This window comes from Prionailurus viverrinus, chromosome B3 (assembly GCF_022837055.1).
Source record: "Prionailurus viverrinus isolate Anna chromosome B3, UM_Priviv_1.0, whole genome shotgun sequence".
Classification (NCBI taxonomy): Eukaryota; Metazoa; Chordata; class Mammalia; order Carnivora; family Felidae; genus Prionailurus; species Prionailurus viverrinus.
In genome coordinates this window covers 142,654,472-142,680,433 of record NC_062566.1, presented here as the reverse complement: position 1 = coordinate 142,680,433, position 25,962 = coordinate 142,654,472, and the positions used below count along the sequence as shown (strand labels likewise).

Here is a 25,962-nt window from a genome sequence, read left to right as displayed (position 1 = left end):
GAGTCACACATGGGCACGGGGCCAGGGCTGTGGGGGGGGGCAGTCCCAGAGGAGCTGAAGGGCTGGGTCCTGGGGCTGCAGCCAAGGGTCTGTGCCACCCAGCCAGGATGACCCTGCCCCAGCCTGGTGGGCACCTGGAGTGTGCACACATTTTCCCTGCACTCAGGGCTTTGGATACCCTGATACCTGTCCCCCTGAAGCCTGTCCTCATGTCCACAGTCCATGTGCTGGACTAGGAGGGGTGGGAGGTAGGTGTCACTCCTGCCGGGCCCCCAAGGAGCAGCCATTTCCCACCAAGACCTGCCCCATTGCTGAGCTCAGAGCAGGGGCCTCCCCTGGGGAGGCTGGTCATCCCAGACACAACCCTCCCAGGGACATCTGAGCCTCCCCAAGCCCCAGGACCCCCACTGGCTTGGGAGAACAGTCAGCACCTCAGAAGCCAGGTAGACCCAGAAGTGGGAGCTGGGCTGGGGCGCCCAGAGAATCTGACCCGCACATGCCCACAGCAGGCCCTGACTGCAGGCCACCTGTAGGGCAGAGGGGACAGAGGCCCACTAGGGTGGGGGCTCACACTGGAGGTCCAGGGCTCACTCTCCCCTCAGAGGCTGGCTATCAGGCCCCCTCACCACCTCATCAGGGGACAACACCCAGGCAAGGCCCTGGAGGGACAGAGGTGGACACCTCAGGCCAAGCAGGTAGCAGGACACCATCCCCCCGCTGTTCGAGCATGGAGAGGTGGCCCTAGAAGTGGGGTAGAGGCAGATGCCATGTGGAGGCCATGCCAGCGATGTGGTGGGGGGGACACACAGGAAGGCTGTGCCAGCCTCCACTGGCTCAGACACCCCCTCGTCAGACCCGGCCAAGGGCAGCCCTGCACAGTGGAGGACATGTCCACACAACAGTACTGACCCACTGCCTCCTACAGCCAGATCTGGAAGTGCTAACATCTTGTTGGGCAGCAGCCTGAAGGGTCCCCTAGAAAGGCGGCTCTCCTCAGCTCCCTAGTCCACCTGCCTGTGTCCCAGCAGGCCTCCCCGTGATGTCCTAGCACCAGCCCCTGTCCCCACCGAGGCTGGGACTCCTGGTCCTCAGCCCATCTCCACAGCATTGCCCCCTGCCCTCTGGGCACCCTCTTCCCTGGCTCAGACCCCTCAGGCACATCTGTTCTCCAGTCATCAGAGCAGCCTCCTGGCCCTGCTTACCTTCCCTCCCCTGATCCCCTAAGCAGGTGTGTAAGGAGATCGACCCCCCACCCGAGGCTCCTTGAGGGCCAGGTCCACACTGACCTCCTCCAATGTCCACTCTCCTACACCCAGCAGATGGGAGCCCTCCCCAGGCACAAACCAGGCCTCTCCATCACAGGTGATGTCACAGGTGAGGCTGGACCAGCCCCCTGGACAGACTCAGCCAAGGCTGGAGACTGGTCTGCCGTCATGCACAGAGCCCCAGGTGTAGGCTGCAGGTGTGTGTGCACGTGCACCCCTGGTCACCTGAGCACACGCACATGCCCAGCATCATCATTGTTATAAAGCATCGCACGGAAGGTCCCCCCACACCAGGCCCCTGTCCTCTTCCTCCTGACCTGGTTCTGCTCCTTGGCCTGTGTCATAGACTCCAAGTCTAAAGTTCTCTCTTGGCCAGCAAGAGAGCAGGACTCAGGATTAAAGTGAGAGGTGGCTAATGTCCAGGAAAAGACAAGACCTGAATAGGGGCCCTTGCCCCGTTTGTATCAGGATCAGAAGGCTTACAAACACGGCGATGGACGTGCACAAAGAGACGAGGAATCTGTGAACATTCACTTGTGGACGTGAGGGAAAGGGGGTCTTGAGGATCCTCGGCGTTAGGGGTTTGGGTTAACACAAAACAAAATCCGGGCGCCAGGCAGTGGGGAGGAAGGTTGTTTACAGCGGACCTGAGGCAGCACCTCTGTTTATCTCTGTTTATCTCGGGGATGAGGCAGGGAGGACACGTGACCTCGGGGTGGACAAGGCACCTTTGCTTTCGTTAACCATCTCCGCTCTGGGCCGCTACGCCTGCAGTGCAGGGGTCCATAGTCCAGTTCGCCAATTTACCCAGCTTGGTCCTATTCTCCCGTGAAAGCTGCTATCGTACTAAATTGGGGGTGCTTCTGCCCTGAACGCCTAATCTTGTTTATTTCATATACCTATGCATCGGGGGCCTCTATACCCCCCTATTCTCGGTTGCCTTGTCTTGTTTACCCAAACTCGGGGGTGAGCATCCTATAGCTTCGTACTTCTCTGTGCCTTGTTAACCCATTGGTGTAAGCCCGGGGGATTCCTAAGCTTACCCCCCACAGTTCCCCCTTTTTGCTGTTCTTGGTTCTTCTAGTCTTGTGTTTGAGAACTGTCATGATGAGCTCCTGGCCCTCCTTTTGCTTTTGGGTGGGTTGGAGGGAGATTCTGCAAAGACATAAAAAGAGACACAGTAAAAGCATTCTGCCTCCCAGAGTGATCCAGAATTTGAGATGGGTGCTAGCCGGAAGGATTTAGGTAACGCCACATTCCCCAGGAATCAGCTCATTCATTTTTAAGCTTATCCTCTGTATATTATAGCTGTTGGCTCAACGTCATAGCTAAATCTTCTATATTGTCAGAGAGGTGGGAAGAAAAGACACTTCAAAGGTGTGTCTGGACAGCGTCCCAAGCTGGGGAGTGGTTCTAAGGAATGGCAGTCATGCGTATATGCTGGTTGTTAGGGTCACAGGGCAGTTTAGAGCGGAGGAACAAGGCCTCCTGTTTCTTTCCGATGAATTCCACTGCAGCCTCAAGAGCTTCAAGGCAGGCCAAGACTTGTTTATTAATCGAAGTTTGGCTTACAGATTCTTTGGTGTTATTAATTCGTTAAGGACATGGGCTGTCTGGATAGTATGATGCAGGCTGACTCCAGCTACGGTGGCAGGGGCGATAACGCCTACTGCTGCTAGGATGCCCGTGATTAACAGGCTAACAAATCTTTTCCGCCTTGCAGCAGAGTGTCAGTGTCGAAGAAGCTTGGAAAGCACGCCTGGTCCTGATGGATGCATGTAGGACACAGAGTTGTTAACAGGAACCAGGCTGAGACGCACTGTCTAAGCACTAATAAAGAGGAGATGTTTAATTGGGTGATGTTATCATGACTTATGCAGGACATAAACCAGCCTGGGGGCATAGAGATATTATAATTATGTCCTAGTTGTCAGATCTGGATGGTGGAGGTAGCAAAGAGAACATAGGGAGAAGGGACACAAATAGTCCCTTGAAGTGGTCCATGTGAACTGGTTATCGTACAGGGAGGCCCCAGTTAGGTTAGCATGTGGTTCTACATAAATTTCACCATGGCTGATAGGAAGAGTGAAGAAGGGAAGACCTAGCTTCCAAAGACTAACAAGCCAAGGTCGTTTTAATTTTCCTTTATATGCAGAAACTATAGGGCCAGACAAATCTCCATTTTTCCAAAAAATATCCCCCTACTAGGCTGGCCAAAGGATACGGTCTTATTAGACTATTTTGTTTCATGATATCCTCTAGGACCCCTATCATAACAGTCCAATTACCCCAGTGAAGATTATGTTCAGTCTCTCCATAACAGGTTGTCCAGGGAATAATGTTCCAGGGGTGGTCTGAATATTTGAGACTAGAGCAAGCTATAACATTAGGAGTGTGAGATATGCTTGTTTTTTGAGGTATAGCAAAGCTTGTGGCTGAGAAAAAAGGGAAAATTGTCTGGCCTTGTAGAGGTTTTGGGCTGTACTTGCAAAAGCCAATTGATTATTCGTTTAATACGAGCAGATAAGTTGTTGAGTTTGGTAACACACACAGGAGGTGCTGGAGGAAGCCACCACTGGGGTCTTGGCATTTAAAGCCAATGCTCTTGTTCCATTTGGAAGGGAGGGTTAAGAGTGGCTCCTCCCATGAACTCAGTGTCATTGTTGCTAATAAGAATAAGGCTGTGCCAGCCTCCAGTGGCTCGGACACCCCCTGACAGCCCAGGCCCAGCCATGGGCAGCCCTGCACAGTGGAGGACATGTCCAGACAACAGTACTGACCCCGCTGCCTCCTAGGAGTGTTAAGCTGTCAAGTAGAGGTGGGTTAAGGAGATGAGCCCAATATGAATATCGAGCTTGGCCTGGACAAATGAGGGCAAGGAGTATAATCAGGCTTACACGTATTGAATTTTTGTTAATGACAGAAGTCACGGCCATCAGATGCGAATCAGGGATATATGCAATATCACTGTGTTGTAAGAGGATGTCAGCCTGGTTAGACAGGCGCTTTAAGGCTTCCCCGTGTTATATCATGGGCAAGGACTTGTGTTTGTAGAGTGGCTTCAGGATGAGGAGTCCACGAAGAGGCTTCTCCCACCTTGAAGAAGGGGGCCGCTCCCTCGGGGTCATTCTCCGGAAGTCTTGGTTCATCGGACTATATCCTAGGGGTCTCCACCATGCCATTCCCTCATGGTTCCCTCTGAGGGAATCCACAGAGGTCAGGAATCTGAAAGAACACAAGCATATCCTCGACCCCAGGCGGGAAGCTGAGTGGGCCGTCTGTGTGGGCCCCCCTTCAGGGGTTTCTGCAGAGCACCATAGGGTGAGAGGGTTTATCTGATTTCAAAGAATGCCCCGCAGCTGGGGTGAGTCCTTGAGGATTGAGATTTAAAAAGTGAAGAGTAATCATAGCCCGATCGAGAAGCTGAGGTTGCCATGCAGACAGCCAGGGGTATCTCCCCCTTTCTGTTTTTTCACATGTTTTGAGCATAATATATGTTCATTTTACAATTGCTTGGCCTTGTGGATTGTAATAAACGGGTAATTCCAACCAAGGCTTAAGTGAAACAACTTAGAAGGGCATGTTGTCCTGCTGTTTTACCCTTTGTGTTAAAATTATTTACACGTTTATGTATTGACTTACTTATTACCATTAACAAAAATGTATTACGTTTATGTATTGACTTACTTATTCATTACCATTAACGAAAATGTGTTATGTTTTCTGTAGTTGTTGCAGGGTGCACTAATTTTACTTCTGCTCAGCAGTAACTGACATATTGATCACTGGCCGTCGGGGCAGGGGGTTAAAGGGCCAAAGCCAAGGTCTATTCCCCTGCCTTTCTCGGCAATGCCCACACAAATATGTTTCAGCCATGTGAATATCCATTTGTGGCGTACGATGGGCTAAGTTTAGCAAAACGGCTCCCACGTATCTGAGTAAAAGCCCTTCAAATATCATCCCCCCGTCATCTGGCAGAGGCATCCAGTCCCCTGCTAAACAGGAACAACACAAACGTGGAGGATTTGGAGGCGGCACCAAGGGTACTGCCATCATTTTCCCAGCCTTTGGCTCAAAGGAGGAGGAATTTTAATCTCAACCCCGTATAGTTTTCAAATCCATTTACTTTAACTTTCGTCCGTCCCGACCACACATAAAATTCCTTTTTAAAGATTTCCCGCACGAAACTTCCACAACTTTTCTTTGCATTTAGATTTTGTCCCAAGCCATTTCTCTGCAAAGAACCAGTCTTGAATAGGACAAAATTACTTTCTTTTACCTTCAACAAAATATATTTACATTTCTTATATCTTTCTTTCATATCGCCTACTTTCCTACACACAGAGTTGCTTTGTTATTTTCATCAGTTTTAACTACATTTAGCAGAATTTTAACTCTTAGAAACCTTAGTCTCCAGTGAAAACTAGATAGCGACCAATTGTGAATTGTCTGTTACTTAGAAAAATTTAGGTAGTAGACTTATGAATCCATTAAGCATAAAGCATGTTTTTTAACAGTTCCAAATATCCTTAGTCTTTATTTTGCAACAAGTCAGAAGCACAAACCTACATCTAGTAGTTAGTGCTTTAGCCTCTTATCTCACTAGATATCCAATGAATTTACCTCAATTTATTTTTTCAATATGAAATTTACTGTCAAATTGGTTTCCATACAACACCCAGTGTTCCTCCCAACAGGCGCCCTCCTCCATGCCCATCACCCGCCCTCCCCTCCCTCCCACCCCCCATCAACCCTCAGTTTGTTCTCAGTTTTTAAGAGTCTCTTATGCTTTGGCTCCCTCCCTCTCTAACTTTTTTTTCCCTCCCCCCCCCCCCCCGCATGGTCTTCTGTTAAGTGTCTCAGGATCCACATAAGAGTAAAAACATATGGTATCTGCCTTTCTCTGTATGACTTATTTCACTTAGCATCACACTCTCCAGTTCCATCCACATTGCTACAAAAGGCCGTATTTCATTCTTTCTCATTGCCACGTAGTATTCCATTGTGTATATAAACCACAATTTCTTTCTCCGTTCATCAGTGGATGGACACTTGGGCTCTTTCCATAATTTAGCTATTGTTGAAAGTGCTGCTGTAAACATTGGGGTACAAGTGCCCCTATGCATCAGCAGTCCTGTATCCCTGGGGTAAATTCCTAGCAGTGCTATTGCTGGGTCATAGGGTAGGTCTATTTTTAATTTTTGAGGAACCTCCACACTGTTTTCCAGAGCGGCTGCACCAGTTTGCATTCCCACCAACAGTGCAACAGGGTTCCCATTTCTCCACATCATCTCCAGCATCTATAGTCTCCTGATTTGTTCATTTTAGCCATTCTGACTGGCGTGAGGTGATATCTGAGTGTGGTTTTGATTTGTATTTCCCTGATGAGGAGCAACATTGAGCATCTTTTCATGTGCCTGATGGCCATCTGGATGTCTTCTTTAGAGAAGTGTCTATTCATGTTTTCTGCCCATTTCTTCACTGGATTATTTGGTTTTTGGGTGTGGAGTTTGGTGAGTTCTTTATAGATTTTGGATACTAGCCCTTTGTCCGACATGTCATTTGCAAATATCTTTTCCCATTCCATCAGTTGCCTTTTAGTTTTGTTGATTGTTTCCTTTGCAGTGCAGAAGCTTTTGTCTTCATGTTTTTGCCTTTTGACGGCATGGGGAGGAGTGCTGTCTGAAGCATTGAAGATTCAGATAGCAGGCCTTACCCCAGGCGGTGCAGAAATGGGAGGAAGGGGGAGAGAAGACAGAAAAGGTGAGGAACCTCCAAGAGGCCTGAAGGCAGAGAAGGGCACAGAGGACAGAGAAAAGAGTTTATATGGTCCTAAATTCTGTCAGCTCAGCTAGATGAACAGATATCGATTTTTGTTTTGTTTTGTATCATTTGTTTTGTTTTGTTTTGTTTTGTTTTGTTTTGCACTAGTGGAATTAGGCAGTCCATGTTGGGCCAGAGAAGGCAGGGAAATTCCCCCAAACAAAAAGAGTTTCGGCAGCTGCTTGGGAATATTCCTTAAAATCTCTATCCCGAGGTAGACTAGCCAGAGAAAATTGGTTCTAATCATCATCGTTATTAACCCAGGAAATGAATGAGGGAGAGGCCCTCACATATAGTAAGACTAACAGAGTGTATAGGGAGAAACAGTGAGACAGAGAGAGTTAGAGTCCCTATATCAGGGATGCCCTCTGTAAAATCCACTGCGCTATTTCGGTGCATTGCTTTGCTGACAGTGACTGGAAGCTGGGCTGGCTGCCTTGGTTGGGGATACTGCCCTGTGTCAGACAGTTGTTGAAAAGACACCAGAATAGCAGCGGCAAAGTTCTGCACAGCACGAGTCATGCGAACATCATGAAACTCTTGGGCACAGACAGCATACTGGGCTGGGGTCCGGATGATGTTAAGAGAGCCCCAGTCCCAGGCACACATGGAATGAGAGCCGCGAATATTTTCTAAAATACCCATTGTAAAAGGGCTGCGATGGACATACGGCCGAACTGATTTTTGTAATTCTTTTACAGTTAGAAAGAGCAGGCCTTCATGACCAAATTGCCCATTTGCCTGTCGATGGGAAATAGCTGGAGTTTCCTGGCCTTATGGGCTTTTTTTAATGTACTTTTGCACCGGGGCGAGGACTTTATCAGAGCAGGTCGGTGAAGTTTTCAGAGGCTCGATATCGATATCGTACCACCCTTTTGGGGGAGGAGGACTATCTCCTGGCTGTAAAGGAGCCACAGGCACAGGCTGGCTAGAGGGGGAGCGAGGTTTCTCCTCCTTTTTAGATAACTACATCTTCATATACACCGTCCGAGCTTGAGGGGAGAAGGGCAGTATGGACAATGGACCAGGGGAGGATTACTTTAGGGGGGTACTAGCCCCTCTAGAATGCCTGGCCTTTAACGTTTTCCCTACTCGTTCCCACACATCAAGATCATAAGTTCCTTGTTCTGGGAACCAAGGGCAATTTTGTTGGACAGCCAGTAATCTAAGGAGAGCCTTATAATTTAGAGTAGTCCCTGCTATCTCTCCTAGGGACTGAGAAATTCGAACATAGCGCGTTTGTTCAGGGGCTAGGGAGTCAGAGGGAGGGAGTTGCCCCATGGGAGAACTCTCAAAAAGCTCTGCGGCGGCGAATCTAGTTTCGCTTTATCCCTCACCTCATCAGGTAGAGACAGTAACCAGTGCGTGTGCGTTTTTTTTTTTTTCTTGGAGCTCCTTTAGCGTTCCGCGGCGTCCTGCAGTCCTTGTGTCGCACTGCCTGGCCGCGGCAGCACCTTGCCACGTCGGCCCATAGTCCCCTTTCCTTCTGTCACAATGGGGTCACCATCTGCTGTAGACTCCAAGTCTAAAGTTCTCTCTTGGCCAGCAAGAGAGCAGGACACAGGATTAAAGTGAGAGGTGGCTAATGTCCAGGAAAAGACAAGACCTGAATAAGGGCCCTTGCCCCGTTTGTATCAGGATCAGAAGGCTTACAAACACGGCGATGGACGTGCACAAAGAGACGAGGAATCTGTGAACATTCACTTGTGGACGTGAGGGAAAGGGGGTCTTGAGGATCCTCGGCGTTAGGGGTTTGGGTTAACACAAAACAAAATCCGGGCGCCGGGCAGTGGGGAGGAAGGTTGTTTACAGCGGACCTGAGGCAGCACCTCTGTTTATCTCAGCCTTGGGGATGAGGCAGGGAGGACACGAGACCTCAGGGTTGACAAGGCACCTTTGCTTTCGTTAACCATCTCCGCTCTGGGCCGCTACGCCTGCAGTGCAGGGGTCCATAGTCCAGTTCGCCAATTTACCCAGCTTGGTCCTATTCTCCCGTGAAAGCTGCTATCGTACTAAATTGGGGGTGCTTCTGCCCTGAACGCCTAATCTTGTTTATTTCATATACCTATGCATCGGGGGCCTCTATACCCCCCTATTCTCGGCTGCCTTGTCTTGTTTACCCAAACTCGGGGGTGAGCATCCTATAGTTTCGTACTTCTCTGTGCCTTGTTAACCCCTTGGTGTAAGCCCGGGGGATTCTTAAGCTTACTCCCCACAGGCCCACACTCTCCACTTCGTGTGGGGACCCTATAGCGTCCGGACTTCTCTGCCAACTGCCTCCAGTCCTTCCCCCACTAATCACAGTGGCCTCCTTGAGGGTGTCTTCCTGCCGGCCGTGCCCGCACAGCCCAGCCTTGCTGCCCAGCACCGGGATGCGTGCGCTTCCAGTGAGGACGTCACAGATAATGAAGGCAGCGTGGCAAGCGGGAACAGCAGGACGGCGCCACACGCACTTTATTAACCAGCTTTATTTAAAGTCACCGAAGAGCTGAGGACTCAGAGAAGCCCAGCTGACCTGGTTCCTGGGCAAGACAACATTGTTGGCCACGTTACCCCCACCCTGGACACCGACGGACACGGTTACGTTATCCCCACCCTGGGCACAGGCGGACAGAGGTATCAGCATCCAGGGAGGAGAGAGGCCTGAGGGAATCAGTCAAGGCTTTAACATCCACATGGGCTGACATGAGGAATAAGAATAGGGATGAGCCCCAACTGTATCCCCTCCACCACTGACTGCCCCAGACAGGACCTGTGCTCAGAGCTGGGACAGATCTCCAGTCCTGCATGGTGCTTGGACTCTGAAGCCCAGTGGAGGGAGGGGCCTGACCCACCCCAAACATTGGAGTTGAAGCCAACTGTCCTGACATCCCACCGGCTCAAGTGGGATTAGACAGACCAGATGTGCCCTCACCCCGGCCCCGAGGAAAGTGCTATCATATGCTCCACTTCTCCAGTGCTGGCTGTTTGTTTACAATGCCCAGCGTGCAATCAAAAATTAAAAGACATGCAAAGAAGCAGAAAAGCTTCAGCCATAATCAAGATAAGAAGCAGCAGAGTTAGACCCACAGGAGATCCAGATTCTGTCATTAACAGCAGTTCTGATAACACCCAACCACATCACAGCATCTCCTCGGCCAAGCCCAACACGCAGCCCACCGGCCTGGCCCACCTCACTGGACTGACGGGTGCAAATGAACATGTCACCCACCCACCCTCCTGTCCTCTGAGCAGCCTTCGATGCCCTGGGGCTCAGTCTGGTGCTCTGGTGGGGGGTCAGAACACATGGCCTTTACCTGGACAGGGCACTGTCAGTGCAGGATTGTGTAACTTTTGACTGTCCAGCTGACCCCCCAACCGTTCACCACTACACTTCACATGTCTGGAACAGGTTTTCTCAAATTATCTGGAGCAAGGACAGCTGCCTTTGTTAATATTTCCTGTTCTCATGGACCAACACCTTCGTAGAATGCAACAGGGTTTAATTACTAGAAAGATGAAACTAACAAAGATTGCCATGTTTTCATTATTAGAATAAACAGACCACTATAAAGTTTGCAAGCGCACACGACTTCCACGCTCACGCCCCGTGACACAGGAACTGGGCCCTGAACCAGGACCCCGGCAACCCCTCCCATCCTGGCCCCCGCCCGAGTGTCCAGGGGAGCGGCTGCTCAGAGATGCAGATCCCGCCATGCCCACCCTGCCCCCACTCGCCCGAGCTCTCCGCGGCAGCCACTCGGGGCCCCTCTGCCCTCCCGGCTCTCTCCCAGAACAGCTTCGTGCGTGCCGTTCCCACCTCTCGTTGCCTGGCTGGGTCCCCTGTGCGACTACCCCTACCGGGTGACAACCACCTCCCGCTCGCGCCTGGGACTTGTGCGCCACAGTGCTCGGTTCCGGCCCGTCTGCTGCACGGGGTGGGGGGCCCCGTCTGGCTCTGTGGGCACTGGGGGACCCGGCCGGGAGAAGCCTCACAGACTCCGGGTCGGGAGAAGCATGCCCGGAGCAGTCCCCTGTCACTCAGCAACCCGTCGTGTGCGGGTTCCGAACCCAACCTCCTCACTAGTGCCCTTGCTCCCCAGGTCTGGACATGACCCCCCCAGCCCCCCAGAGCCATGACGAGAGCGGCGGCGGCTCCACGGACCTGGAAGACACCGGCAGACTGTGGCCCACGTTCGCGGCCCTCTTCCTTCTCACTCTGCTCTACAGCGGCTTCGTCACCTTCATCAAAGTAAGGCAGCCAGCACACCTGTGTGCAGGGCTAGAGGGAGGCGATGCCCTGCCCGGTGGGGGGCACACTGGAGCCAGCCCAGGGAGCCTGGTGGGAGCGGGAGGGATGTGCAGCTGCCATGGGCCGTGGACATGGGCCCGGGGCCTGTCAGGCATCAGAGGCTCCTCCCCTCTGCCACAGCACTCTGGCCAGGAAGTGGGCACGTTGCACCTGCTCACAAGTACACGGAGGTCTGGGCCCTGTCGTCTGGGGACCTGGCTCCTCACATCCCCCCTCTGCACCCTCCGGCCACCGGCCCCCTTCCTAATCCCTGGGCTCTTGCTGCAGGTGAAGTAGCCCCAGGAGAGCAGATGTCCTGCACCCGCAGAGAAGGGAGGCTGGGACTCTGGCCTGTGCGGGGCGCCCCGGCCCCACTTCTGCCTGCCCCATGCTCGTCTCTGTCCACCTGTGCCCAGGGCTCGGCCGCCAAACCCAGCCCACGCTTCCTGAACCAGCGGCCCTGACTGTGGGCCCTTGCCTTCCCACCTGCCAGCCGGCCCCATAAACAGCCTTGCTCACATACCCTGCCTCTTGTCTCCCTGCCTCCGTCAGCTCAGAGGATCCGGGGCTGAGAGAGAGTCCCAGCCGGGATTGGGGTGCGGCTGTGGCAGGCGGGCCATGGGGGGCTGCCCCGTGGGGAAGCCAGCGGGGGGAGAGGTGTCGCTCTGCACACTCACAGATACACCCACCACACGCACACGCACACGCACACATGTGCACGGCACAGTTCACACAGAAGCACGCGTGCACAGACACAGGCAATGCTCGCGCACACTGCAGCCTACAGACACAGCACGCGCACACACATGTGCAAGCGCCAGGCTCGTGCTTGCACACACATAGTACACGCACTGGTCTGCAGACCGTGTGTGCTCACGTATGCGCACAGACACATGCCCAGGCGCCACACGGCTCCCATGCACCTAGCTGGGGGCAGTGGGTGCTGCCCACACATGGAGCTCATTCTGTGTGTGCCTGGCCCCACGGCCTCCTGGGTCTGTTCCCTCCGGTGCAGCAGGCGGGGGCAGTGCGCGCAGTCGTGCCTGAAGGGGCGCATGGGAGACCCTGGTGCTGCCCAGCACACAGTCACCGTTGGAAGCCTGCCGTCGCCCAGGGTCCCCAGCTGCAGAAGAGGAAGTGGTCACGGGGGCAGGTGAGCACAGTGGACGCCACCCGCTGGCCAGGGGCAAGAGTGAAGGCAGCCACCATCAAGCCCAGCCGGTCCACGGCCCCCCCCCGCCCCCAATGCCACAACGCTGGTGTCCCCCTGTCACTGCTCGTCCCTCTCACCACCTCCGTCCTCACCCACCCTCATCCATCCACGGCTTCAGCTCATGCTCATCCCTGCACGTGGCCAGTGGAGGCTGACCCACACCTGACACCTGACATGCCACGACCGGACGCGGGGCTGTGGTCAGACGACCCCCATGGCCTCTGCATGTGACCTCTGGGGCAAAGGCACTTTGCAGCTGCCTCAAGGTCAGGGTACAAGAAGAGAGGTGGTCTCGGCTGGTGGGGGTCACTGTTGTCACAGAGCCACAGGAGAAGGCAGCGTGACACCAGAGCAAGGTGCCCGGGGTGGCCACAAGCCCAGGTGCTGCTCCTGGAGCAGGGAAACCCGGGGACAGGCTGTGTCCCAGAGTCTGCCCACGCCCGCCTGTGGCCCAGGGGCTGGGGGCAGACTTCTTGGCTCCAGACCCTGAGGAGACAAAGGTCTGTGGGATTTGCTGTGGCAGCCACAGGAAACTCACACCCTGGGTCCCCATGTCACCGCTGCTGGCCGAGGGGGCCCCATCTAGGGTCTCAGGCCAAACTCTGAGAACAGATCCTGTTCTCTCTCTGGGCCCACCTGCTGCCCCAGCCTTGTGGCACCCACTCAGGAGGCTGCCCACGGTTGTGTCCCGGAGGGCTCACCCTGCCCACCCTGCCCTCGGCGACCTATCAGTGGCAAGGGCAGCCCTGTGTCCAGAGCTCACAGGAGGCCTCAGTGCCCCCACAGCTCGTCCGCACACGGGTCCCGTAGTGGCCATGCCCTTGCCCTGTGCCGCTCCCCCACTGCGTTTTCTTCTCTGCCCCTCTGGCACACTCTGGGGCTCCCTCTCTCATTATATTGGTTGGTTATTTCTTTCCCATCACCCAGAAAGTTAATGCCAAGAGCACAGTGTTTTCTGTGGCTCCCTGATGACGCCCAACACAGAAAGAAGAGCCCAGCACATGGAGGTGCTCAGAAACACTTGCTCAGTGAACGCACGTCCCCCGCAACATGGACCCTGAGTCACAAGAGCACTTTGTCCCCCGGATGTGTCCTCCTGCACACGGCACACATTTACAATACACTGCGGTCCCTGTATTCCCAGTTAGCTCCTTCGGAAGTCTACCCTCCCCCAGGCTGCCACCTCAGTAAATGACCGCCTGCCGAGTGGCCCCCGAAAGACACCCCGAAGTCATCGCGACCTGCCTCCCACACACTCCAAGCCACGTCACACCCACCCAGAGCTCCCTGTGGTACAGCCCGCCTCCAGGCCTGCCCCCTCCCCGGCCCACAGCTGGTCTGGTCCCCTAAAGACCTGTGAGCCCGTAGCCCCGGCTCAAAGCCGCTGACGGTCTCCCTTTACATCAGGAACAAGGCTCTTTCTGCCTAACCCAGCTGGACTGGCCAGGCCTCCCCAGCGCCAGCCACCTCGAGGCCATCCGGGCCTGCTCCTCTGACTTCACGGCCCGAAACCATCTGCCTGCCCCAGGGTCTGTCCTCCTCCCAGTCGGCCTCCAAGCCCCATGGAAGCAAGGACAGCACACGCCCAGCATGCACAGTAGCTGAAGGAATGAATGAGTGAGCACACAAACGAATGAATGGTCCGGCAGGACTCAAAGGAGGGTGTGCACTTGGGCCTCCAGACCTCAACCTCATCCTCCCGCCCAGCCTCACCCAGAGACGCCACAGGGCGGCCACAGCTGTCTCCCAGCTGTTCCCAAGGAAGCTGCCCCTGGCTCTGGGCTCTGCCCTTGGACTGACACCCCACAGCCCCATCCGCAGGCCCTGGGAGAATGGAAGAGGGCAAGGCACCAAGCCCCTGAGCATGCTGGGTGTCTGTTTGGGCCCAGCAGGTCCATATTTGAGCTTCTCTCTGTCTAGGAAGCAAACTTACAACATGCCCTAGAGTACACGACAGAGCACATCCGTCTAGTGCCAGAGCTCCATTTGGGGAAAGCATGCGTGAACCCAGCCCCTCCTGGCCAGCTGGGTTCGTTTCTTCAGCAGAAGAATCCCGTGGGCTGCCCTCCACCATGACTTCTCCTTTCGTCTTACATAAGCACCAACCGACCTCGGCCAAACTGTCTATCTGCCAGAGGCATGTGACAGCCCCCATGGGGCCCTGGCTTGGCTGTTTCCCTCCACACAACGCGTTTGTGACTTTCCCCAGCTCTGCGGCCACAGGCCCGAACTCAGCACTGTGACATGTGGTCCGAGGGGAGGGCCGTGTCCTGCACGCTCCACAGCTCAGCCGGACCACCGCAGCCTCGCCTGCCGGGACGCCGCCTGCTCTGGGCAGAAACACCTGTTTCCAGCCGTGCTGATAAACAGGACATGTGTGTCCTCCCACACCTAAATCACAGCTTGACAAACCTGATCCCACAGCATGGAACCCGCTGCCCAGCTGTCTGCCCCATGCAGGTCCCACATCCAACCGGACCCCATGTCTTGGTGTTTGGGGGGAAGGGTTGAGCCAGCCCTGCCCCCCAGGGCTTGTGGACTGAGACCTCCCAGCACCTGGGCAGAAACCAGATACCTGTGCTGTCCAGCCAAGGCCCTGATGTCCATTCCCGGCCCACGGCCAAACCCATGTTCGCTGAGGTTATTCCGGAAGACAAGTGGCCGGAACAAGACTGCTTCGGTGCCAGGAGATGGGACCCTGCCCCCAATGGCAGCATCAGTGCTACTGAGGGACACAAGTCCACAGTAAGACCGGAGGAAGTTACAGGGAAGCATTTACATTCTCTTGAGGTAAATAAGGACTTTCTCAGAATGACAGCAAGGCCAGGAACTTTAAAAAATGAGACTCACAGCTCTGCCTGCAGAGCAAAGACCAAATACCTATAAGGACAGAGTCCCCATAAACAAAGTAAAAAGCTCCCGAAACAGAGGCCAAAGCGTCTAACGTCCAAAAGAGTCTGTGTTGGTCATAGTTCTTCAGAGAATAAACAATGATGGATGATAGGCAGATGACTGAATGATAGGTGTGCGTGAGAGATGATCTTATTTTTAAAGTATGTATACATATAAAGGGGGGCACTTTCAGGTTCGGACACATGATTGTATAGGCTTGGTGAGCCCAAATCTATAAAATGGGCCAGCATCCTGGGGACCCAGAGTGGGCAAGTTCAGAAGGCCGTCTGGAGGTAGAACCCCTCTTCCTCATGGGACCTCAGCCACTTTTCTCTCAAGGCTTTCAACTGATTTGACAAAGCCCACCGTCACGTGGAGGCAATCTGCTTTACTAAGTGGCCACTGATCTAAAGGTTAATCACATTTCTAAAATACCTTCTCTCTCTGGACTAGTGTTTGACCACGTATCTGAGTACATGGCCCAGCCACCATCACGGAGTCCAAGTAAATGAACGATGGAGAAATGCAGTGAGCGGGAGGAATTTGACCTGCATGGAAACGTTTTCAGTGGAAGGTGGGGAGGGAGAGATCATTTCCAGTAGGTTGTAAACACAAATAACCGAGGAAACACACAACGAACCAAAGAAAAGCCACTTCAAACAAATGACCGCTTATCCAGACAGCGGCTACTCATCAACAGCCCGCTGTGTGCCAGGCAGGTGTTACCATGGAAGGACTTGGACCCCTGCACCGTGGCACCATCATCCTGATGAGAGATGAACAGCACAGTTTAAAAAAAAGGAAATGTCGTGTAAAAAACAAGGAGACCAGACACAAACATCCACGGCAGGTGCTATTTGACACATCCTAGAGGGTGTGACTGACCTGCAGGGCCAGCATGGGGGCAAGGGGCACACTGCAGGCAGAAGGTGCAGCAGATGAAAGGGTCCTGGGGCAGAAATGAGCCCTGGACTTCACTCTGAGGTGATGGAAAGCCCACTGTGCAGAAGTCTCATGGGGAGACGGAGGCAGCAGGGCGGGGGCAGTGGCAGCAGAGAGCAGGGTTCAGAGCACACACATCCTGGGGCACAAGACCTGATGGGTTTGCAGAATTGCACCCACAGGACCTCCCAACTCACAGCACACATGGAATTGCCACTTACTGAGATCGGGGTCAAGAGCTCCCTTTCCAAGATGGCGAGTTGGAGCTGCCCATTAGACATCCAACAAGGGGTGCTGGGCTGCCGTGTTCGCAAAGAGGCCCAAGATGGGGACCGGAATCTGGAGCCACCGGTATATGGGTGGCGTTTATCCTCACGGGACTGGTGGGGATTAGCAGGGATGGAGTGTGCACAGAACAGAAGTCCAAGCCAGGAGGCAGGGAGTGCCAGAGGCCAGGAGCAGGGCACTCAGCAGCCGAGGCTGGAGAGCAGGAGTCAGAGAGGCACTGGGCAGAGAGGGAGGTGCTGCGGCTGCGTCCAGCATCTGGCCCAGCAGAGGTCATGCTGCCTTCCCAAGCGCAGGCTCAGAGCAGGGTGGGTCAGGGCCCGGCCCGAGTGGGCTCGAGAGGTCAGCACAGCCCTACAGACAGGCGACAGCAGGGCCACAAGCACAGTCGCAGACTTCCCAGCATTCCCACCCAGAACTCAGGGAGAATTATTCCTTAAACACACAGCGAACTGGTAGGAACTCACCGTCTGCTGAGCCTTGGGTCACAACTCAGTACATTTCAAAATATTCAGGTCCCACACAGCAAGCTCCCTGATGACAGGCTAGTGACGCACACGTCTCGAGTCACGTCAGCAGAGGAACTGTAGCCTACGTGTCTGGAGGGGAGAAAACACAGAGTTAACCAAGAGTCCAAATTTAAAAGTTGGAAGAAGAGCAACCAAAACCAAAGAAACACAAACACGAAAGGAGAAAATAATTATACGAGACTCCCGACCACGGAGGGGGGGTGACGGCCACCCGCGGCTTTAGGGGACACTCCTGTCATCTTCACGGGGCTATGATGAGGCCGTTGGCCGATGGCACAGCGGGGACACACAAGCAGACAGAGTTGCCTGCAGCGCACTGAGAGACACAGCCACCACACCAGAGACACCATTCCCCAAAAATACACACGCGGCTTCTTTCCTCTTCTGGCTTTAGTTTGGGGGTGGCTGTAAATGAGGCACCTAATGCCACGCCCTCTAGGCCGTGGAAGCTGGACGTCTGAAGTCAAGGTGTGGCAGGCCCCCACAGCGCTTCTAGGGAAGGATCCCACCTCTTCCAGCTTCGCTTGGCTGCCAGAGACACAGCATCCCGTGGCCTTAGAGCATCAGGCCAATCTCTGCTCCATCATCACATGGCATTTGCCTGTGTCCCTGTGTCTCTGTGTCTAAATGTCCCTCTTCTTACAAGGACAGGAGTCATACTGGATTTAGGGCCAACCATTCAAATATGGCCGCATTGTAACTGATCACGTCTGCAAGGAGCCCAGTTCCAGATGTGGTCACATTCATGGGCTCTGGGAGGACATGAATCTGGAGGGAGGCACTATTCCACCCAGTATCCTTTCCTGAGGACTTTGTCCCTGAAGCTGTCAGGTGGGCAGGTCAAGGTGGATATTTGCATGGTGAGGGAGGAGACAGCAGAGGCCCAGGGCAGAGCCTGAGCTCAGAGCCCCATACAGGGTGGGGTGGCCCAACCGGGAAGAGAGGTCTGAAGCCAGGTCTAGAGGTCCCACTGGGGTGCCCTGGGCCTCTGGGTCTGAGATGAGAGAGGAGGGTGCCCATGTGAGCAAAGAATGGGGCAGAGAAGAGAGGCTGGTGTGCCCAGCAGTTGATCAAGTAAGTAACACGCCGAGAAAATGAAAGAAAGGCAGGATCCACAGTGACCAGGAGCCAAAGAACTAGACGCGTCTGAATTCATGGTTTCCAGCAGCATATAATGGACCAAATAATGGTCAGAAGCTTTCCAAATTTGATGAGACCCATGAACCTGCACACCCAGGAACTGCAATAGGGATAAACTCAAATATACATGGGCTAAATGCTCTACTCAAATGTCAAAGGTTTCAGGGGAATATGTCTATACATAATGTGTTTTTTATGCTTTATGTTTTAATATAAAATATTGGGCTGGTTAAGCTAACTCGGTGAAGTTTACAAAAGACATTCTGTGCAAATATTAGCCCAAGGAAAGCTTCAATGGCCATATTAATCCCAAATAAAACAGACTTGAAGGCAAAAGGCATTACTGGAGATAAAGAGGGCTGACACAGCCCTAAATGTACACACGCCTGGGCCACAGCTTTCAAAATATAAAGCAAGGTGGAAATGCAAACTGTGCAGCCACTCTGGAGAACAGTATGGAGGTTCCTCAAAAAGTTAAAAATAGAACTACCCTACGACCCAGCAATTGCACTACTAGGTATCTATCCGAGGGATACAGGTATGCTGTTTCAAAGGGGCACATGCATCCCAACGTTTACAGCAGTGCTATTGACAATAGCCAAAGTATGGAAAGAGCCCAAATGTCCATCGATGGATAAATGGATAAAGAAGATGTGGTATATATATGTATATATATATATATATATATATATATATATATATATACATATATAATGGAGTATTACTCGGCAATCAAGAAGAATGAAATCTTGCCATTTGCAACTCCATGTATGGAACTGGAGGGTATTATGCTAAGTGAAATTAGTCAAAGAAAGACAAAAATTGTATGACTTCACTCATTTGAGGACTTTAAGAGACAAAACAGATGAACATAAAGGAAGGGAAACAAAAGTAATATAAAAACATGGAGGGAGACAAAATATAAGAGATTCTTAAATACAGAAAACAAACAGAGGGTTGCTGGGGGGGTTGTGAGAGGGGCATGGGCTAAATGGACAAGGGGCATTGAGGAGCACACTTGTTGGGATGAGTACTGGGTGTTATATGTAGGGGATGAATCACTGGAATCTACTCCTGAAATCATGATTACACTATATGCCAACTAACATGGACGTAAATAAATAGATAGATAGATAGATAGATAGATAATTTTTTAAAAATAAATAAATAAAAAGATAAAGCAAACAATGAGCAGACCTGTGGGAAGAATTACACAGATTCCCAGTCATCATGGGAGATGGTAACATCTACCCCCCAGCAATGTGCATGGCCAGCAGACGCATATTAATAAAGATGTACCTACCGTTAATGCTTTAATCAACCAGCCAAACTGCTGAGCACACGCAGGCCTTGACAAGCCACATTCCGCATTCCAAACCTGCAGTACATTCACACACTGTTCTGTCCTGTGGCCATAAAAAAGATCCAACGCGTTCCCAAAGACCAAGTGCACTCTGTTGGTGTGTGACGATGGCACGATTATGCCTTCATGGGTTGTCGTCTCCTTTTTGTGTTTCCCTCAGGCTTGGCCAGCACATCCGCAGGATGGGCTCTGGACCTGGTGGGGAGGCCTGCACCTCCTTTTCTGCATGATCCCAGACCCCAATCCAGCTGCGTCCATCCCAGGTCTTGGGGTCCCATTCTTCACTGCGAGGCCCTTCCCTTCATGGGAAGACCCTCTGGGCTTTTCAACCTGCTTTGTAATCCTACCCGGGTCCTGGGCCCAATTTTCAGTCCTATTTGTCCTCTGGCTGCAGGATATGGGGCCTCTTGAAACGCTGTCATTGGAAATAGAAAGGGAAGGAAAACTTCCAGACTCATTCTATGAAGCCAGTATTACTTGGATTCCTAAACCAGAGAGAGACCCAGTAAAAAAACAGAACTACAGGCCAATATTCCTGATGAATATGGATGCAAAAATTCTCAATAAGATACTAGCAAATCGAATTCAACAGCATATAAAAAGGATTATTTACCATGATCAAGTGGGATTCATTCCTGGGATGCAAGGCTGGTTCAACATTTGCAAATCAATCAACCTGATACATCACATTAACCAAAAAAAAGAGAAGAACCATATGATCCTGTCAATCCATGTAGAAAAGGCCTTTGACAAAATCCAGCACACTTTCTTAATAAAAACACTTGAGAAAGTCGGGATAGAAGGAACATACTTAAAGATCATAAAAGCCATTTATGAAAAGCCCACAGCTAACATCATCCTCAATGGGGAAAAACTGAAAGCTTTTTCCCTGAGATCAGGAACACGACAGGGATGCCCACTCTCACTGCTGTTGTTTAACATAGTGCTGGAAGTTCTGGCATCAGCAATCAGACAACAAAAGGAAATCAAAGGCATCAAAATTGGCAAAGATGAAGTCAAGCTTTCGCTTTTTGCAGATGACATGATATTATACATGGAAAATCCGATAGACTCCACCAAAAGTCTGCTAGAACTGATACATGAATTCAGCAAAGTTGCAGGATAGAAAATCAATGTACAGAAATCAGTTGCATTCTTATACACTAACAATGAAGCAACAGAAAGACAAATAAAGAAACTGATCCCATTCACAATTGCACCAAGAAGCATAAAATGCCTAGGAATAAATCTAACCAAAGATGTAAAAGATCTGTATGCTGAAAACTATAGAAAGCTTATGAAGGTAACTGAAGAAGATATAAAGAAATGGAAAGACATTCCCTGCTCATGGATTGGAAGAATAAATATTGTCAAAATGTCAATACTACCCAAAGCTATCTACACATTCAATGCAATCCCAATCAAAATTGCACCAGCATTCCTCTCGAAGCTAGAACAAGCAATCCTAAAATTCATATGGAACCACAAAAGGCCCCGAATAGCCAAAGGAATTTTGAAGAAGAAGACCAAAGCAGGAGGCATCACAATCCCAGACTTTAGCCTCTACTACAAAGCTGTCATCATCAAGACAGCATGGGTATTGGCACAAAAACAGACACATAGACCAATGGAATAGAATAGAAACCCCAGAACTAGACCCACAAATGTATGGCCAACTCATCTTTGACAAAGCAGGAAAGAACATCTAATGGGAAAAAGACAGTCTCTTTAACAAATGGTGCTGGGAAAACTGGACAGCAACATGCAGAAGGTTGAAACTAGACCACTTTCTCACACCATTCACAAAAATAAACTCAAAATGGATAAAGGACTTGAATGTGAGACAGGAAACCATCAAAACCTTAGAGGAGAAAGCAGGAAAAGACCTCTCTGACCTCAGCCGTAGCAATCTCTTACTCGACACATCCCCAAAGGCAAGGGAATTAAAAGCAAAAGTGAATTACTGGGACCTTATGGAGATAAAAAGCTTCTGCACAGCAAAGGAAACAATCAACAAAACTAAAAGGCAACCAACGGAATGGGAAAAGATATTTGCAAATGACATATCGGACAAAGGGCTAGTATCCAAAATCTATAAAGAGCTCACCAAACTCCACACCCAAAAAACAAATAACCCAGTGAAGAAATGGGCAGAAAACATGAAAAGACACTTCTCTAAAGAAGACATCCGGATGGCCAATAGGCACATGAAAAGATGTTCAACGTCGCTCCTTATCAAGGAAATACAAATCAAAACCACACTCAGGTATCACCTCACGCCAGTCAGAGTGGCCAAAATGAACAAATCAGGAGACTATAGATGCTGGAGAGGATGTGGAGAAACAGGAACCCTCTTGCACTGTTGGTGGGAATGCAAATTGGTGCAGCCGCTCTGGAAAGCAGTGTGGAGGTTCCTCAGAAAATTAAAAATAGACCTACCCTATGACCCAGCAATAGCACTCTAGGAATTTATCCCAGGGATATAGGAGTACTGATGCATAGGGGCACTTGTACTCCAATGTTTATAGCAGCACTCTCAACAATAGCCAAATTATGGAAAGAGCCTAAATGTCCATCAACTGATGAATGGATAAAGAAATTGTGGTTTATATACACAATGGAATACTACGTGGCAATGAGAAAGAATGAAATATGGCCTTTTGTAGCAATGTGGATGGAACTGGAGAGTGTGATGCTAAGTGAAATAAGCCATACAGAGAAAGACAGATACCATATGGTTTCACTCTTATGTGGATCCTAAGAAACTTAACAGAAACCCATGGGGGAAGGGAAGGAAAAAAAAAAGAGGTTAGAGTGGGAGAGAGCCAAAACATAAGAGACTGTTAAAAACTGAGAACAGGGGCGCCTGGGTGGCGCAGTCGGTTAAGCGTCCGACTTCAGCCAGGTCACGATCTCGCGGTCCATGAGTTCGAGCCCCGCGTCGGGCTCTGGGCTGATGGCTCAGAGCCTGGAGCCTGTTTCCGATTCTGTGTCTCCCTCTCTCTCTGCCCGTCCCCCATTCATGCTCTGTCTCTCTCTGTCCCAAAAATAAATAAACGTTGAAAAAAAATAAATTTTAAAAAAAAACTGAGAACAAACTGAAGGTTGATGGGGGGTGGGAGGGAAGGGAGGGTGGGTGATGAGTATTGAGGAGGGCACCTTTTGGGATGAGCACTGGGTGTTGTATGGAAACCAATTTGACAATAAATTTCATTTAAAAAATAAATAAATAAATAAAAGAAACGCTGTCATTGGAGATTTCTGATGCTGTCACTGTTCCCTGAGTTGACAGGAAAGGGGACTGACTCGCTGAGACATTTTCTTCCTTCAGTGCTTCAGTTCACTTAACACCAGCCAAGCTGCCCCACTCACAGTTACCAGTATGTCCTCCAGTCTTACGATTCCACTGCCCATGGCTCTCAAAGGCTAGAGGCACTGCACAAGGTGCACCTCCTTCCTGCCCATGTCCCATTACGAGCGTTCACAGAGGGCTTCTTTACAAAGGGACTTAGAGATGGAATGTGACAGAACCAGGGTGGGCCGTGCAGTGAGCCAGGTCAGGTAACAGTACAGCTGTTTCCACCCCTAGGCCCAAATGCCAACTTGTTTTAGAAAAGACGTAAACTATAAAAGACACTACTGATAAATTTATATTAAAATTAAAATGTGAGGTCCATCACAAGGTACCCTTTTTTGTATTTTCTTTTTTTTTTATTTAAACCTTAATTAGTTAACATACAGGTCAATGTTGGCTTCAGGAGTAGAATTCGGTGATTCATTACTTACAACACCCAGTGCTCATCCCAACAAGTGTCCGCCTTAGGGTGATGGGTGCTAAAAACAACACCTTTAACAAAAATGAAAGACCAGTTACCATCTGGGAAGATATGTTTGCAACACCTACAGCTGATACGGGAATTCTGCCAGTAACGTGCAAATAGCTACTGAAAAGCAAGAAAAAAGGCAATCCAATACAAAACAAGGCCAAGAGACGTAAATAGATATTTCAGAGAAGAGAAATACAAAAAGCAAATAATCATATAAAAAGGTGTCAGCTTCACCAATAATCAGAAAAAATTCAATCCAAGAGCAGAATGAGATATCATCTTAGCAAAATGACATCAGCAGACATTAAGACGTCTGAGCACACCAAGTGCCGGGATGTGGGTCTGCAGCACTTTTCATGCGTGTGACGCTACTGGAAAGTCAAACTGAAAAAGCCACTTTGGGAAAGAGTTGATCGTTGCCTCCAGCTGCCCAGAGTTCTGTGCTCCTTCACCAGGCAGTTTTGCCCCCAGGTATGTGCTGGAGAGGCGTCCGCTGTACGGATACACCAGAAAATACCTCTAATGAACCAGGTGGGTCAGCGAGGGTGCCATCAGCAGTGCAAGGTGTGTGATAGGGCATAAAGGACTCTGCACAAGTGCGTGAGATGCTATGAAAGTGCAGATGTGAAGGGCTCACTGTGCAGGCAGACAAAACTCCCTGACCAGAGACCGTGATGGGGAGTCTCTGATGAGGGTTGTGGAAGGCTCCTGCCTCTACATCTGTGGACAGTTTAAGGCTCCGTCATTCATCAGGGCAGGGAGTCAGAAAGAAGAGCTGGATAAAGAGCAGGGAGAGGAGAGGGTCCCGGGAAGACAGCAGAGGAGGGAGCACCAGAAACCCGTCTCCCCACCCGGACAATGGTCACACTCACAGAATCTGTCTTGATGCACCCACTTGGAACTCTGGAGTCTGCTAAAGGCTCGCAACTTCTGAGAGAAGTCTTGGGTGGTAAATGTGCTTAACTCTGGCCAATTTTAGCTCTTAACAAAGTAGCAGCTACCCAGCCCCCAGCCCCAGCCCCAGGGCAGGCAGCTGTGCACACGTTCCTGGAGTAGCCTGCACGTGGCTTGTGGGAGCCAGGGTGGGCCAAAAGGACACTGTCCTTCGAATAGCGGGATCTGTTCTCTGATCATGTCTTCTAACCGGAGTGCCGACAAAGAAGAGGGAGAGGCCATTGTCACAAGCGCCCCCCTCTTCGGGTGGAATGACTTCCAAGGGACATAAAGTGTTGGCATCTTCTTCTGCCCCTGTATTTTTCTGTTTTTCACTTTTTGGGAATCAGACATCAAAAACTAAGACCCTCAAAAGCAAGTGCATATGGGGGGAAAATTAGAAAGTCACGACACATGCCCAGGGAAAGCCTCAGGCTCAGAAAAGACTTAAGACATTAAGTTTACATCTCAGGCTGACCATTGGCACAGAGACCGCCTAGCACACTCAGACAAACAAAAACAATAAATAATAAACAACAACAACAACAGCTTGGGGAAGGAGAAGAATCTGACGTCCAGAGCTACCACGTTGAATTCAAATGTCTGGTTTTCAACAAAAAAAATCACAAGGCATACAAATAACCAGGAAAATAAGGCCTACTTAAAGGCCATAAAAATGAAACTGTTCCCAAAAGAGAATTGATGGCAGTTTTACCAAAGATTCAAAACAACCATCTTAAAGACACTTGAAGAATTATGGGAAGTTGTGGAGAAATTCAAGAAAATGATATGAGCAAAATGCAAATATCAATAAAGAAATAGAAAATCCAGAAAGAAACAAAAAAGAACTTGGGGAGATGAAAAGTACAATAATTGAAATGAAGACTCAAAGCAGATTTTAGCAATGATTCTTTGAGAAGAAAGAGTCAATGAACTAGAAGATGGGACAATTGAAATGTTCAAGTCTTAGGAATAGAAAGAAAGAAGATTGAAGAAAAGTGAACAGAGCCTTAGTGACCTGTGGGAGTGAATCAACATACACATTGTGGGAGTCCCAGAAAAAGAAGATAGAAAAAAGCACAGAGACTATTTGAAGAAATAAGGGCTAAAAACTTCTGAGAGTTGATGAAATACATGAATATAAACATCCAAAAAGTTCAATTAACTCCAAGCAAAATTAACTGAAAGAAACTCACGCTGAGAGACACATTATAATCAAGTTTCAAAAGCCAAAGATAAACAGAGAATCTTGAAAGCAGTGAGAAAGAAGTGACTCATCACACACAAGTGCTCCTCAAAAAAATCTTAAGCAGGTTTTTCATCAAAACCTTTGGAGGCCAGAAGGCAGTAGGCTGATATATTCAAAGTGCTCAAAGAAAAAAAGAGTTGGCCAAGAATCTTTTATCTGGCCAGCCTGTCCTTCAAGAGTGAGGAAGAAGTTAAGACATTCTCAGAGAAACAAAAGCTGAGAAAGATCAT

The 25,962-nt window shown here is 50.5% G+C and overlaps 1 long non-coding RNA gene and 4 gene segments (V, D, J or C); 4 read left to right on the top strand and 1 right to left on the bottom strand.

Annotated features, from left to right (window-relative positions):
• LOC125168481 (immunoglobulin delta heavy chain-like) overlaps positions 1 to 14,106 on the top strand; it is a 724,259-nt gene extending 710,153 nt beyond the window's left edge. The window contains 2 exon segments of the C gene segment in view: positions 11,171 to 11,319; positions 12,374 to 14,106. Of these exon segments, the coding sequence occupies positions 11,171 to 11,319; positions 12,374 to 12,802 (578 nt within the window).
• LOC125168484 (immunoglobulin heavy constant alpha 2-like) overlaps positions 1 to 25,962 on the top strand; it is a 350,186-nt gene that overhangs the window by 226,252 nt on the left and 97,972 nt on the right.
• Positions 1 to 25,962, top strand: part of LOC125168488 (immunoglobulin heavy constant gamma 4-like) — a 238,365-nt gene that overhangs the window by 150,583 nt on the left and 61,820 nt on the right.
• LOC125168486 (immunoglobulin heavy constant gamma 1-like) overlaps positions 1 to 25,962 on the top strand; it is a 533,257-nt gene that overhangs the window by 468,623 nt on the left and 38,672 nt on the right.
• On the bottom strand, positions 5 to 20,267 carry LOC125168528 (uncharacterized). Its single transcript, XR_007153188.1, has 3 exons — positions 19,664 to 20,267; positions 17,158 to 17,289; positions 5 to 2,420 (listed from the first exon to the last, which is right to left on the bottom strand). It is a non-coding gene; the product is annotated as an uncharacterized LOC125168528 (long non-coding RNA).